Source organism: Tarenaya hassleriana, unplaced genomic scaffold (assembly GCF_000463585.1).
Source record: "Tarenaya hassleriana unplaced genomic scaffold, ASM46358v1 Cleome8, whole genome shotgun sequence".
Classification (NCBI taxonomy): domain Eukaryota; kingdom Viridiplantae; phylum Streptophyta; class Magnoliopsida; order Brassicales; family Cleomaceae; genus Tarenaya; species Tarenaya hassleriana.
In genome coordinates, this window is record NW_010970490.1 from 792242 (window position 1) to 806686 (window position 14445).

The window sequence follows — 14445 nt, forward strand, 5'->3', positions numbered from 1 at the left end:
CCTGCTGATATAAAAAAAAAACACTTTCGGTGTCTTGCATTCGATCACCTATTCTATTGTTATACCCTTCAAAGCTTCCTTCCTCATATGTATATAAATATATACGAATTATTAAAGTTTATAAATAAAATCTACAAGATCACGACAACTACTAAAAAATAGTGCCAAGTTTAGGGCAAAAGAAAAAATATGTGTTCGGTAAACAATATCTTATGCCTCCGGACTCCCAACCTATGCATGTTTGACTTTCAAGCTACCTATCTTTGACTTTTTGTAATGCGGGGAATTCTGTCACGCGAAACTTGTTTTGGTCCAAAGTGCCACGTAAATTGAAAGTACATACGTACGCGTAATTCCCTTGGCTTTTCGCTATTGTCGTGTATGGGTACGGTTGCTGCTGCGAGAATGACGAAACTGCCCAAACACATATCCAAGTGCTTACATGCCGTCTCAACAGCAGAGCCACATGATTGGAAGGGTAATTCCGTCAAATCACCAGTTATTATCTCTCCTTTGCTGATGTGCGGTTCATCTAGAGAAGTCACCCACTTATCCTTTATGCCAGTGAGAGAAATTTTTTATTTATTTACTTTTAACATTAATCAATTAAAAAGTGAACTCATCTTTTTTTGTGAGCAGATGCAAAATTGCTAATGATGATAAATTGCATATTCGCATATTATATATATAAGATCCGCCTTTTCTTTAACATATTTGAATATTACATGTACCCCTTAATTAATTCCCCCAAAGGATGTGATATTTCCTTTAACTTCATATTAAAGCCTTATTAATTGAAAACAAATTACCTGATCCGATGTCAAAATTAATTAATGCATGTTGTATGTGATACATTTCTTTCCATGATTAAGAGATTGACAATCAAAACGTAAAAGATTTTGGGGATTATATATGGATATTTTTGAAGATTTAGTATTTCCCCAGTGCATTTTTTGTGAGATCAATATATAAAAATTAGAATCTATCAAAAGCAGAGAAGGTTGAAATTAGTTGGTTATTACAAAATAAAAACAGAATTTAATGGTCTTATTGTTATGTACAGCGAGTACGAGACACGCGCCGGAAGCCGCGGGTGGATGGTGGTGCAGTCGAGGAGCTTACCGTTTCGGACCAGACCTGTTTTGTAACAAAACAGCCGAGCAATTATCAGATTCGGCTTGATTATCGAAATCTTTTCCTCGAGTAATAGAATTGAACTAAAACTCTCTCTCTCTCTCTTCTCCCTATTTTCAATAGTTTGAACGATCAGTTTTTTCTGTGAAAAGGAAAAAAATCGGAGAATTTCACCTTTGGTTTCCTTTTTTTTCCCCCTTCTCCGGTAGATGAAAAAAGGAACAGAGGGAAAAACAAATAAAAAAGGGGAAAAAACCGCGGCTGTCCTGTACACACCTAAACCAGGGAGATTCTACGTCTTTGCTCATTGATTCCACCATCGACAGAGATCGAAACTGACCGATCCTTCCGTCCGAAACGAAAACCCTGCTCCCCTCCTGTTTCGATCGATTTCTTCCTTCGATTCTCCTGTTCAATACGTTGATTTTGCGGAATCGAACAATCCGGTTCCTGGGTTGTCTGGTGCATCCGTTTCTTTGCTCTGATCGGATGCTATCTCGATCAAGTTGGGGAAAATCGTAGGTGGATTTCTGTTGATTACATGATTTTGTGTAAGGTACAAGAAGGCCTCTTGGTTTCGGCGCGGTTTTGCGGAGGATTTGGGGGTTTGCTAATTGCAATGTTGGAAAGGGGCTAGGGTTAGGGTTTGGTGGTAGAACTCGAAGAAAGAGATATGGAGGAGTCTGAGCTTGAAGAAGGAGAGGCTTGCTCCTACAATAACAATGGATGCATAGACCCGGATACCGATCTCTCATACATTGTAAGTCACTCTTTTTTTGTTCAAGCAAGACGTAACCTTCTTTAATTTGTGCTTCTTCGTAAGTAGATTATGCGTTTCGAAGGGTTAACGATGCAGTATAGATAGATTCCATTGCCAGATTGGGTATATCAGTTTGGTCGGGAAACTTATAGAGCTTGTTTGCGATCTAAGGAGCTTGGAATTTGTATTGTTTCAATGTTCTTAATATTCGAATTCAAGCTTTAGCTGTTGGCTGAAAGGAAGTCACATAGGAAGGAAGTGCGGTTTTCTCTTTGGTGATTTCGTTTTGATCCGACTAAAATGAGGCATTGCTTTCATCATGCCTCACTGCAGTTGACCGGAATGCTCCGACTGTTACTCTTTGCCGCATAACTATCATCCATTTGGCAAGGCCTTTTGGTTTGTTAATACAGCGTGCACTGTTTTTATACGACAGAACCTTTTTAGAGCACGTCCCGACAAAGTTCATTTGTTTTTTAATCATCGGTTACAGTTTTCTGTTTGTTTTCTTTACTAGATAATTCTTTAAAGAGCTTTTAATATGCTTTTCGGTTTGCTTAAGTTGTCTCGGAACAAAAGTATCCTAAAGCCATGCATATCTAAAAGTCTAGAATCTCAGCAAGAGTGATCTATGGCATTGCTCATTCATGTCTCAAGCGGGATGCTGCTCTTTGGTTTCTTGACTTTTGTCCCTTTTGCTTCTTTTGAAGGATGAGAAGCTTCGTAATGTCCTTGGACACTTCCAGAAGGACTTTGAAGGTGGAGTTTCAGCTGAGAATCTTGGTATGTTGATCTGTGGCAGCTCTGTTCTTCGTAGCTCCAAGTGCCTCCGCACAAATTTGAACTAGTCCTTTGAATGTGATTACAGGGGCAAAATTTGGTGGCTATGGCTCTTTCTTACCAACATATCAGCGTTCTCCTGTATTGTCTCATCCAAAGACACCAACAAAGCCTCAGAACTGCACAACTCCTAGATCTCCAAACAATATACCTGTGGAGGTAGATGAACACACTGTGTAGTGTCTGCCTTAAGATTTGTTTCATCCTCTGTAAATGCCAGTGCATTTTATCTCTTATCCTCTTTATTTTGCTCTCAGTGTGGTAATGCAGCTTCATCTATTGTTCATAAGAAAGTGAGACCCGGGAATGCTTCCTCAAGCGTTTCGTCTCGTTCCACCTTAAAGGCTCTATCATCAACTGGTTCTGCAAACCAAAAAAAATCAATAAAATCCAAGAAATCCAATCATGCGGAGACTTCTAATTCTAGACAGGAATCTGCAAACAAGAAACCTGTTATCTTCAGTAAACAGAACTCATTGAAACTTCGGATCAAAGTGGGATCAGATAGCCTGCCTGGGGAAAAGAATGCTGCGATATACAGTGGCCTTGGTCTTGATGTCTCGCCCTCTTCATCATTTGATAATAGCCTTTCAGAAAGTGAAGGGATGTACCGTGAACCTAGGGATTCTCCATTTGAGTCGCCTACTAGTATTCTTATGGTAAGATCTCCCAACAAATGCTGTTCTGTTCAGATCATGAAATAGTTCCCTTTCTTGAGATGCTTATCGAGTTGATGCTTAATGCAGGTCATGACTTCCCTTCCTGTGGAGGATCATCTGTTATCACCTCTTTCTGATGAACTCATCCGATTTGTTGAAAGCGAAAAGGTCCATACGGATGATAAGTATACACCTCCTTCCAGGCTTTTCACTGAAAGCTCTCATGCTATGGTAAATGGTTCGGAACCTAAATATGGGGAAGAGAAACCATTGGCAGAGAAGAAACTAAAAGCAGTGGAGAGGAAGAGCTTTTCTGCGGAGTCAAATGGCCGCAATAAGAAGAATTTTTTGGATGGAAGTGACGCCGCAGGAAAGAAGATTGAAACTGACACATCATATCCTATTGCTGTGGACACAACAAAATCCAATATTAAGTTATTTGATGCAGTCGAGGAAAACTCTAATGGCATTGTTAGGAGCAAAGTTGTGGATGATGGAGAGAGAGGATTGTGGGTTCCAACTCAACACAAAGATCTTGGATTGGATGAGAATCCAAGGACTAATTCGGCTGGAAGTGTTCAGGAAGACAATAAAACTAGCTCCTTGGATGTTGCTTCAGACTACTCAAGGAAAGAAGGCAAACATAAAGGAAGGAGAATTTCAGGCTCAGCCAAGACTGACTCGGGTGCTTCTAGGGCTAAAAGTGGTCATAAGGCAGATCTTGAAGATTCTTTGAGAAAACAGAAGGCTGGTCAAAGAGATAACACCAACGAACAAGATGTTGCCAAGTCTCTCAAAGAGCAGGAGCCTCAATTGTCGTCGGGAGGAAAAACGAAGTTGAAGGAAAATCGAAGCTCCAGTGTGCTAGACACTAAGAAGAATGATCAAGGTGACTGTCACACTCCCAGAAAGGAAGTGATAGCCTCCAAACCACAAAAAGATGCAAGAAAGGCGGAGGACACTTACAAAGACTTTTTCGGAGACATGGAGGAATCTGAAGAAGAGGATAATGGCTGTTCATTGGAAGTGAAGGGTTCTCAGAAATCAGTCAAAGTAGTAACTTTGGTGGATGATGTATATGAGAAAACAAACTTTCCACCGACAGAATCTCTTCCAAAAGAAGTTCAGAATGCTGCCCTTCCCATCTTGAGCAAACCTGGATCTGATGCTTCTCTTGCAAATTTGAATCCTCTGTTCATTCAAGAACATTGGGTTGCTTGTGACAAGTGTGGAAAATGGAGGCTTCTTCCTTTTGGCATCTTGCCGAAAGACCTTCCTGAGAAGTGGTTGTGCACTATGCTTAATTGGCTGTAAGTTCTGTGTCTTTTTTTTGTCACTTGTTTTTCATTATTTCATGTAGATTTTTCTTGCATGATTTGTTAGATGATTAGAGAAGATATGACACTTAGCTAGTATCATAGAGTACTCTCCTTACCAAACTTGGCTCGGTGGCTCAGTTGCATCCATTGCCCTTCTCCTGAACCGAAGTTTTGTGTATGTCTACCTATTGAGAGGAACTTGATGCTATTTGCTGTAATGTGTGTTCTAGGCCTGAAATGAACAATTGCAACGTCCCTGAAGATGAAACAACAAAGGCTCTACAGGCAATGTATCAGGTCCCTCCCCACAATAGTCAAGCTGCCATGCAGAGTAACCCAATGGGCATTAGTTCTCAGTTTAATCAGGGAGATGACTTCACAAAGAGGAGGAAAAAGGGTTTGAAAGAGATACCTCATGGAATGGGCAAAGAAGGTTCTCGAACAGCGGAAACTAACAAGAAGACTGCACAAGCATCAGCAAGAAACGGAAACATTAACCATTCTGAATTTGTAAATCAATCCGATTTGGGCAGGCTTAGTGACTTGAACGAAGAGAAGCAAAAGCATAAACAGAAAGAGAAGGCAAAAGTCGCGGAGCAGCACTCTGATGGAGGTATTACTCCCGAAAAGTTTACTCAAATCTGTTTAGCTAATTTAGTTTTATAAATGCTCTGAAGTCCACGAGTCAATATGTGAGCAGGTGATTCGAGGAGTTTGAAGATCAAGAGCAAAAGGGATGCTGATCGAGAGAGTTTTATACTAGCCAAGAAGATGAAGACTGAAAGTTTTCTGTTTTCTGACCATGATCAGGGTTGTGAATATGGTAGCATGAGGCATGGCCGCCCTAGCTCAAGTGGTGGTGTGCCTGCTGTGTCAACAGATAATGACCGACGGAGATATTTTGACCATTCGAAGGAATCAGAGACTGATAAGAAGCACAAACCTCAAGTCTCATCCAAGAGACCAAAAGAGGAAGGATCGTCAGACATGGGGAACAGCGATGGCACAGAAGCCAAGAGGAAGAGGAAATTAAAAAATAACGATGATTCTCAAGTGTACAAGGGGGAGTTACGTGAGATCAAGAATCAGGAGCAAAAGAAAGCTCGAATTTCGAAGTATGAGGAAAAGGAGTCTAGTTTGACTAAAGGCAATGCAAAGCTGGAAAAGAAAAGTAAAAGTCAGTTGAAAAGGGAGCTTGGACATGTTCAAAACTCAGTCGCTGCCACTTCAAGTTCTTCTAAGATTTCTGATTCCCATAAAGCCAAAAACAGTATCCATGAAGGTAAAGGTTCACCTGTTGAGTCAGTATCTTCTTCACCTATGAGAATTTCTGACCCAGAGAAAAGTAGATCAATCAGAAGGAAGAAAGAAGACCCTCACGATGTTAATATTCTCTCGGCAGTTAGTTTGAGAAGATTCTCAGATGGTGAAGAAGATGGTGGGAGTGTGAGGTCGCAATCTCTGATGAAAGACAAACATGGATCGCATGAGTCTCCTATGGTTGATCTTTGGGATAAAGAGCCTAGTTTGAAAGCCAAAGAGCGTGGTGAACCGTCGCTTGATGCCAAAAGATATGATTTTGAGAACGATGGCCAGAATGATTTGCCGCGGAAACTTGACCATTCCCATGAAGAAGTAAGACAAACTAATGATCAACGACATAGTAATGGATCCTTGCCAAGGAAGTCTGGAAAAGGTTCATCTTCTCGGTCCAAAGACAAGAACCAAAGCATCATGTCTGATTCACAGGGTGGTCCAAGACATATTGAAAAGAAAAAGTATGAAGGAAAATTTTTGAAGGTGGGTACAGAAGGCCAAGCAGATGTTGGTGCGCATGGTAGCCCCAATGGTAGAGTAGATTCAGTGAGACCAAACATCCCAAAACACTACGATGTTGCTGAAAGAACATCGTCTGAAAAGAGTAATAAAGCAGACATAGTCTCAGAAAGGGAAGCTTCTCAGTCACGGCCGCCTTCTAGAAGTGTCCAAGATGAGACGGCTGTTCGACATCCGTCTCTGCTATCTGCGCTGAAAAAAGTTGATAAATGTGGCACATCAGCTGGCACTAGCTCTCAGGCTGATGATGTGCCAAAGGCAACAGCTCAAATAAGAAGGAAGAACAATTCGGCAACTTCCTTGCAGAATGAGCATTCTCCGAGCCCCTTGCGGAAGGAATTAACATCTTCTCAGGCTGCTCACAATGCTTTAAAAGAAGCTAAAGACCTGAAACATACGGCGGATCGTCTCAAGGTTCATATAATGGGTTTCTCATATGTCAGAGCATCATATTGTGATGTTCCGGCCTCATTTTTTCGTTGCATTTCTTAACGGCGTTGCCCGTGTTTGCAGAACACTGTATCAAACCTCGAGCACATTGAGCTTTACTTCCAGGCTTGCCTCAAGTTCCTTCATGGTGCTTTTCTCCTAGAAATGAGCAGCAATGAGAGTGCTAGGCAAGGAGAGACGATGGTCCAATCTATGAAGATTTATAGTAGCACAGCAAATCTTTGCGGGTAATTTAGAATTGTGAGGGAAAAAGAAGAAATTTTCTTTTTTCCTCTGTCGTCTTGTAATTGCTGCCACCCTTTTGTGATAGATTTTGTGCCCACGAGTATGAGAAGTCCAGAGATATGGGAGCTGCTGCTCTTGCATACAAATGCATGGAGGTAGCATATATGAGAGTGGTCAATTCCTCCTATACCAGTGCTAACAGATACCGAAATGAACTGCAAACTTCTTTACAAATGGTTCCTCCAGGTAATCTAGTTGGCACACCACATCCTGTGTCAATCCGTTACTTCTAATGCATCGATAATCTCTAGCATGCTAATGCTCTTATTGTTACCTTTTAGGTGAGTCTCCTTCTTCTTCTGCCTCTGATGTTGATAACGTGAACCATCCAGCAACAGCAGACAAAGTTGGCACCTCAAAAGGTGTTAATTCTCCGTTAGTTGCTGGAAACCACATCATCACTGCCCAAAACCGCTCCAACCTCTTACGGTTGCTTCAATTTGTAAGTGATTATTACTCCTGCATACTCATAATTATCAGCTATGCACAGATTTAGAAGTCGTAATTTCATGGAAAATTAAGTTATATGCCTTGTCAGCTGTGGAATTCCTATCTCAGTGGAAGTGGCCAGTGTGAATGAACTTGGCAACTTTTACCTGTTCTTTGACAGGCTCAGGATGTAAGTCTTGCTATGGATGCCTCGAGGAAATCACGTGTTGCTTTGACTGCTTCTATCGGGAACTTGGGAGAGGTCCAACAAGGAGAGGGTATTCTGTCCATTAAAAGGGCTCTTGATTACAACTTCCAAGACATAGAGGGATTGCTGCGTTTAGTAAGGCTAGCAATGGAGGCCAACAACCGCTGAAATACCAAAAGAAAATAAATTATCTATTTTCTCAGGATGAGCACTGAGAAGAAGAGGCAGATTTCTGTTGGCTTATTCATGAAATCCAATGGGAAAGAGCCTGCACCGCCTTGCCAGCTGCTCTGCATCTATTTACGTTCAGAAGCTGCGTTGTGAGCATCTTTTTATGGATCTGGTGACGTGTACAAATCCAAGAAGTGGTTTGTTCACTGAACCAGTGGAACTTTGTTTCAAGTGGTTTCTGGTAGGCAGAGGAAGAAACTTCGACATTTGGCTTTCTCTTACACTATCAAGGAAGAATGAACAAGGGGCTGAGAGGAAAAGGGATAAATAACAGATTCTGATTGACTTGTGGCCCTTCAAAATCAGTTACAAGTCGTAGTGTGTGCGTGTAGGCGGAGCAATCATGGTTTAGGTAGTTGACTGTTAGAATTCCATTTCCACGCCTTTTCCTTCTGGGGAAGTTTCCTGTTTGCCTAAAAAAATTGGGAGAATTCCCAGTGTGTTGACGGGGATACTGGGCTCTTTTTTTAGCTAACCAAAACTGAGACAGAGACAGAGACAGAGAGAGGCAGCTTCTGGTATCAGGTTAGTTTGTTGTTCCCTCATTCCCAGTTATTGGTTCTGCAAGTTATTCTTTCATCTCTGCTAACCTATTTAAACACGCTTCTGCAGATTCCAACTGTTGTCAGCCAAAATAAACTGCTTAGAGATTCCGAGAGAAAGGAGATGAAAACACACATACAAGAGTTGAAGAGTTCGTTAGTAGTAGCTTTCCTTTGTCAGCCACATGCTAATTAGTTTCCTGAGGTAAGAAAGAGTTTCCTCTTGAACCATACACAGACATTTGATATTACATGCATAGAAAATCATCTGATCTTTTTGTCGTCTCTTGGAAATGATAGGTTTTTCTGTAAATAGGAAAAGTATCAGTATGGAGTTTTCCGAACTTGATTTGCCGAAGAAGCCTTCGACAGGGTCAACGGCCCCTGTCACTGGCGCGTAGGTAAGTGATAATCATAGTGTTAGAGATTATTCCTTCTGTTAATGTTTTGGTGAAGTTTCCCCATGTTTGTGACTCTGTGACTTCTGCTGATTTCAGGTGCAGTTTCCGGCGACTTTTTTTTCTCTTGTTAGACATAACAAAGCCTGGCCCCCCATCCGATCTGGTCCTCTTCCCTCCTATATATATATGATCATGTTGCGAAAAAAGAGTTGTCTGTTTTAAACTCAAAACAAAAGTTTTTAACTTCATGTTGTCATTTTTCCTGATGTATAATTTATTGTACATTTTTCCCCAAAGATAGTGAAAATACACCATCTTATTATATGATCTAATAAAAAAAAAATGTGTCGAAAGTGTTCCTTAAGTGATGTCTGTAGAGAGGGATGGACAGTGATGCCCTGTGATGAGCACTGCATTGATTCTGTATTCAAAATGATAAAAAAGAACAACATAACAGACTTCACCATGTCTTCTTCCTATCAATCAGAAACAGAGGACACAAAACGAGGTAACTCTGATGTCTTTTTTAAACCATGAAAATATTACTATTAGTATTGGCTATATATATTGAATGCTTTTACTGGCGCTTGAAATTAGCAGCACCGTCATTTTCCGACCAAGTTCTTCTGTCATCAATGCCTATCCATGGCTGACTACAAAGCTCTCTCTATCCCTTAACACTAACAACACCCTCATACCTCAGTGTCAGTCTCTACAGTGTTTGGAACGTCATTTACAGTGCCGTTTCTGAACTCGGAGGTCACGACCGTGTGGTGGCGTCTTGTGGACTTTGATCTTGATGATCTGTTGTCTCTCGACCCATCCATATCCTTTCTCTTCTTCTTTTTCGGGCTCCCAAGGAATCCAAAGGCAAAAGCTTCCAAGGCCTTGGCTGTCAATGGCCGGCTCCTTGTGCTTTGCCTCCGTCCAGTATGCTCTTCTTCAATGTTCATTTTCACAGATGACTGAGAGCTCTCACCGTTCTGCACAGTCTCAGCCACAACTGTGCTTTCAGCTTCATGCCCCTCTAAGACTTGAGCAACGTTCGTGTCCAAATGCTCGCGAGTTTCATGGTTTTCCATCGACATGTGCCTCTGGAAGGTAGTGGTGACATCTGCATTTCTTACAGTAGAGCTTCCTTCTGCAATAGAACTGTCTGAGTACAGTTTACACGCCTCGTCTCTGTTTTCATCTCTCACTATTACATCTTGATGTGCATCTTGTGAGTTTGGTCTCATCTGTCTTTCCTTGTTCTTCGTTTTCTTCTTCCTGGACAGTGTTTCACCCGAATAGCTACTCCTTTTGCCACGAAAGGATAAACTCTTTGGACTGTTTGGCTTCACTTTCCGGTTCTTCTTCTGTCGATTCTCATTGAGAGAAACAGAGCTCCTACTCACAACAGTTCCTGTTGACACGTTTAAGGAGCTGGTTTTACAAAAACTGAGTTTTGCCCCGTTTGCCCAAACAGAAGAATCACCACATGCTCTCATGTTTGTTGGTTTAGACTTCCTCTCTGCCTCGTTTTCAGAATCTTCTGACAAGTTATCCTCAGATTCACTTGATAAGTTTGGTGAGTATGTTGATGATGAAACACCGCTTTCGACGGGCAAACATCTCATCTCTCTCAACATACATCTCTCCGGACCATATATTGTACTCGTATCCACAATCGTAAACATCAAGACATCCAGGTTTTTACTACTAGTTCTGCGTGGTTGCAGATACCTCTGCCTCTTGCTGTTAGGAGAAGAATCATCAAACCCGTCTGAACTTATCATCTCGTCATTCCCATTTTTCTCTTCTCTCTTCCCGTTATCTCTAATCGTCTCAGCATCAAGCTCAAGAAGCGTAGGGTCTGAGGCCACTTTGTTCAAGACATCGGTGACAGAATCGAAATAGTGATTTCCCTTCACCATTCTCCTCCTGGAGAACTTTGAGGCTCCTGGAATGAGGAAAACCAGAGAATTCCTCGCATGGCCTCTCGGCTGCTCAGAATGCCACCCTCTCGCCAACAGACGTGGCCATACTGCCTCCCAGAAAAGGTCACTTGAACGAGCTTTGCTCAGCCTGAATCCTCCGGTTAAGTACCTGACAATGTCGGCAGGTGAGAGTGATGAGCAAGCTTTGCCTATCGGCACCTCAGAGTTGCCAGAGGCTGCCATACTTGTCTTGGGAGGCTCTAACGCACCATTGGTGAGGTCCTTCTTCCCTTTACCTATACCAATCGCTTCTATAAGTATATCAGTTCCACATGCGTTTTTCAAAGCAAACACATACTCCTCCAATGCTATTTTCTCTTCTCTGAATGCTTTAGATACCTACGAAAGAAAAAGAAGGTTCATGATTTTCCTTATCACCAAAGCCAAAACTCTAGCCCTATATATTCCCGAGATCGCTGTGAGCGCGACTGATGTAATCAAGAATCGATGAGAATGAAACAAAAGTAAGGTTATGATTAGCTCAGAGATCTGAATTTTAATGCAATTAGAGATAGTTCTTAGTTTTCTATATAATGCCATACCTCGAGCAACATGCTCTTGCATTCCTCAGGTACATGAGATGATATCCGAGACAGCAGTTCTTGCTGCCTCCAACCTGTAAATAACTTATGGCCTTGGACAGACCGCCTGCTTCTCAAACTGCGTCCATCTGCCCATCTCTTATATTGACTAGACCGGTAAAATCCGCCATAATAGTATGACAGCACATCTCCCATACTTTTGCTCCCTACAAATCTCTGTACAAAGGCAAGGTTTTTCCCGAGACAGTAGAGGCCGAGGAGAAGCCTCTTTTGCTCCGCGTCTTCCCAAGAATCCCCCAATGTCCCAGGGAACGGGTTGATGCTTTTGTCAAGCCATTCAAATTTGAATTTAATGTTTCTTTGACAAGGCAATGCCAGCACAATAGTCCTCACTTTGCTACTAGCCGCTTGATCATCGGCTTTCGCTAAAGGGTCATTATCATGTGGCACATAGTCCGCATTAGTTTCATGGAAACCTTTAAATTTCTCACTTCTTGTCCACATAAGTGGGATTGGCAAACCGAGTGAGAAAGGATTCCGTGGATAAGTCTCGGATGAGCCACGGCTAATGAGCTTTAAACGATCATCTTCTGGGATTAGATCTGAGATTTCTGCCTGATACTGATCTCCAACACGAGGTAGTGCCTCGGGTTCTCCGTAAAGTCCATTGAAATATGAAGAATATGGTGAATTCAATTGCTCAGAGGATTCATCAGCAAGATGAAAGCCTTCCATGTCATCTGAACGAATTGGCTCCATCTGAACAAATCAACCAAGAAAATCAAACCCCAAAAAACAAACAAACTACTACGTTTGTCAATTGTTTCTGAACCATACACAATGAGATATGAATAAGCAATGCTAACTCAGGTTTCTAACTTCAAGGTCATACAAAAAGATGAACCCTAACATTGAAGACAATGCAGGTAATCTGATGAACTTCAATCCTCAAACTCAACGAAGACGACCAGAATCCAAGACAAAATCACATTAATGACCAATCCCGAAGCCCAAAGCTGACGTTTTTCAGACATCGTCCAGTTTCATCACCTATTAATACAGCTAAAGGGACGAAACAAACCAACCCGATTCGTAATAATCCCGACAAAACCGTAAACGAGAATCTTCCAACAGCATTAAACAAACTAAATCGACGCAACTGCTGCTCGATTCATAGCGAAGACAAACCAAACGAGAAAAGGTAAACCCTTGTGAAGGAGCTGGGGAAGAACTTCATCAAAACCTCGTATATACAGACATATTCACATATGCGTATACATTCCGATAAGAGAGAAAGAGGGAAGAGGAACTTGTGCTAACCTCCATGGCAGAACTCGAGCATTAAAACCCACGTCGAGAAAAGAAAAACCTGGAAAAATGGGTACCCAAGGCTATGAATCTAACTGAATCTAGATGTCAACTTCGCGTGATTCTTATAACCCAAGAACAACGATACGAACAACAAAAGGAAAAACAAACGGGGAAACAGACAAAACAAGAAAAAAAAAAGCAAAAAATAAACCAAACACGTTAAAAGGAGGAGACGATGAGGAAGAGGAAGAAGAAAGACGCGGTAGAGGAAAGGGCTTTCAGATTTACCTCGTATGAAGAAGAACTCAGCTTTGCATCGACACGAAACTTGCGAATTCTCGCAGGCTTGGAAGAAGAGCGAGAGGAAGACAACGAAAATAAATAAATTGGAGAAAAATAAATAACTTAAACCATCTATACACACACGCATACATATGTATATATATGTGTGTGAACATCGTATTCTACATGTCCATATGATGAATTTTGCGCCTTCTAATTTTCTTTTGGAATTTACGAGAGCGTGAGACCACGCGTTCCCGTAGATGGATGGGCCCTGATAACATGGACATAGTTTTACGAAAAAGCCCATATACCATCAGTGTTTAGTTGGATTTGTCGGACCTACTTCCGTAATTTTAGTCGTTCGGTTTTAACTTTCATGACAAATGAAAATGAACACACACTCGGTGAAAGTCTTCTGGGCCTCCGCATTATTTACTGTTTTTAAATGGTATATAAAATATAAAAAAAAACTAATTGCGGTGGGCGATTAAAAACATTTCATTTACTTGTTTCGTGAAAATATAAAAAATATCGGAAGTTATTAATATAAATTTTTAAATACTAGATATAAATAATTTACGTCAGTCAACGAATAAACAATCACTATCAATAATAAACGGACACAAAATCCTGAAATGGACAAAACGAAGAACGCATTACTGTATATTATGTTGTTTCTGTTATTTAGATAAAGAATTAGTAATATAATATTTAATAGAAGGATGCATTGCAATGAACAAAATATCCGCTGGTTTTTTCTAGTCTTATTTGGGGGTTTTCTGCGTTGAATTAAAAATTCCAAATTGAACAACAATTCTCATATTCATCCAAACTATTTTTTTTTCTAATGTATATGGTCAACCGAATTTGATGAGAAAATGGTTAGTTGGTGATTATATATATATATATATATATATATATGACGACGGTCATATAAGGATCTCAAGTTATTACAGGGAACATACCAAACATATACATATTGCTGTAAGTATTATTTTGACGATATAAAGAATAATATCAATATAACTGTGGAAAATAATTTGTTTATCGTTACAAATATATCCATTTTTGAATCTTAAATAATATTTAAGATATATAGATGTACTAACATATTAATTATAATGTATCCTATATAAATTTTTTTTTTGTAGTATGTAATTTTGATAAAGAAGAGACATTCCCCGTCACAATGCTTGGTTAATATATCTGCGTGAAAGATGTACTTATTTGTAGA

At 40.6% G+C, this 14445-nt stretch overlaps 2 protein-coding genes across 4 annotated transcripts; one reads left to right on the forward strand and one right to left on the reverse strand.

Moving 5' to 3' along the window:
• The first annotated feature begins 1216 nt into the window (after positions 1 to 1216).
• Positions 1217 to 9421, forward strand: LOC104802158. 2 transcript variants are annotated; one of them, XM_010525627.2, is made up of 14 exons: positions 1217 to 1894; positions 2605 to 2677; positions 2763 to 2893; positions 2992 to 3393; positions 3481 to 4703; positions 4943 to 5325; positions 5413 to 6962; positions 7062 to 7225; positions 7309 to 7469; positions 7565 to 7725; positions 7894 to 8676; positions 8764 to 8898; positions 8994 to 9094; positions 9191 to 9421. In XM_010525627.2, exons 1-11 carry the CDS (start codon positions 1808 to 1810, stop codon positions 8086 to 8088), a joined length of 4530 nt encoding a protein of 1509 aa, XP_010523929.1. In that variant the 5' UTR covers positions 1217 to 1807; the 3' UTR covers positions 8089 to 8676; positions 8764 to 8898; positions 8994 to 9094; positions 9191 to 9421. The 2 variants fall into 2 exon arrangements, with proteins under 2 accessions (XP_010523929.1, XP_010523930.1); XM_010525628.2 differs by having other exon boundaries at positions 9010 to 9094.
• A 77-nt stretch (positions 9422 to 9498) lies between these two features.
• LOC104802160 lies at positions 9499 to 13336 on the reverse strand. Of its 2 annotated transcripts, XM_010525629.2 has the most exons (4): positions 13215 to 13336; positions 12936 to 12984; positions 11616 to 12374; positions 9499 to 11412 (listed from the first exon to the last, which is right to left on the reverse strand). In XM_010525629.2, the coding sequence occupies exons 2-4, from the start codon at positions 12939 to 12941 to the stop codon at positions 9787 to 9789; spliced, it is 2391 nt and encodes a 796-aa protein (XP_010523931.1). In that variant the 5' UTR covers positions 12942 to 12984; positions 13215 to 13336; the 3' UTR covers positions 9499 to 9786. The 2 variants fall into 2 exon arrangements, with proteins under 2 accessions (XP_010523931.1, XP_010523932.1); XM_010525630.2 differs by lacking the exon at positions 12936 to 12984.
• Between the last annotated feature and the right edge of the window lie 1109 nt (positions 13337 to 14445).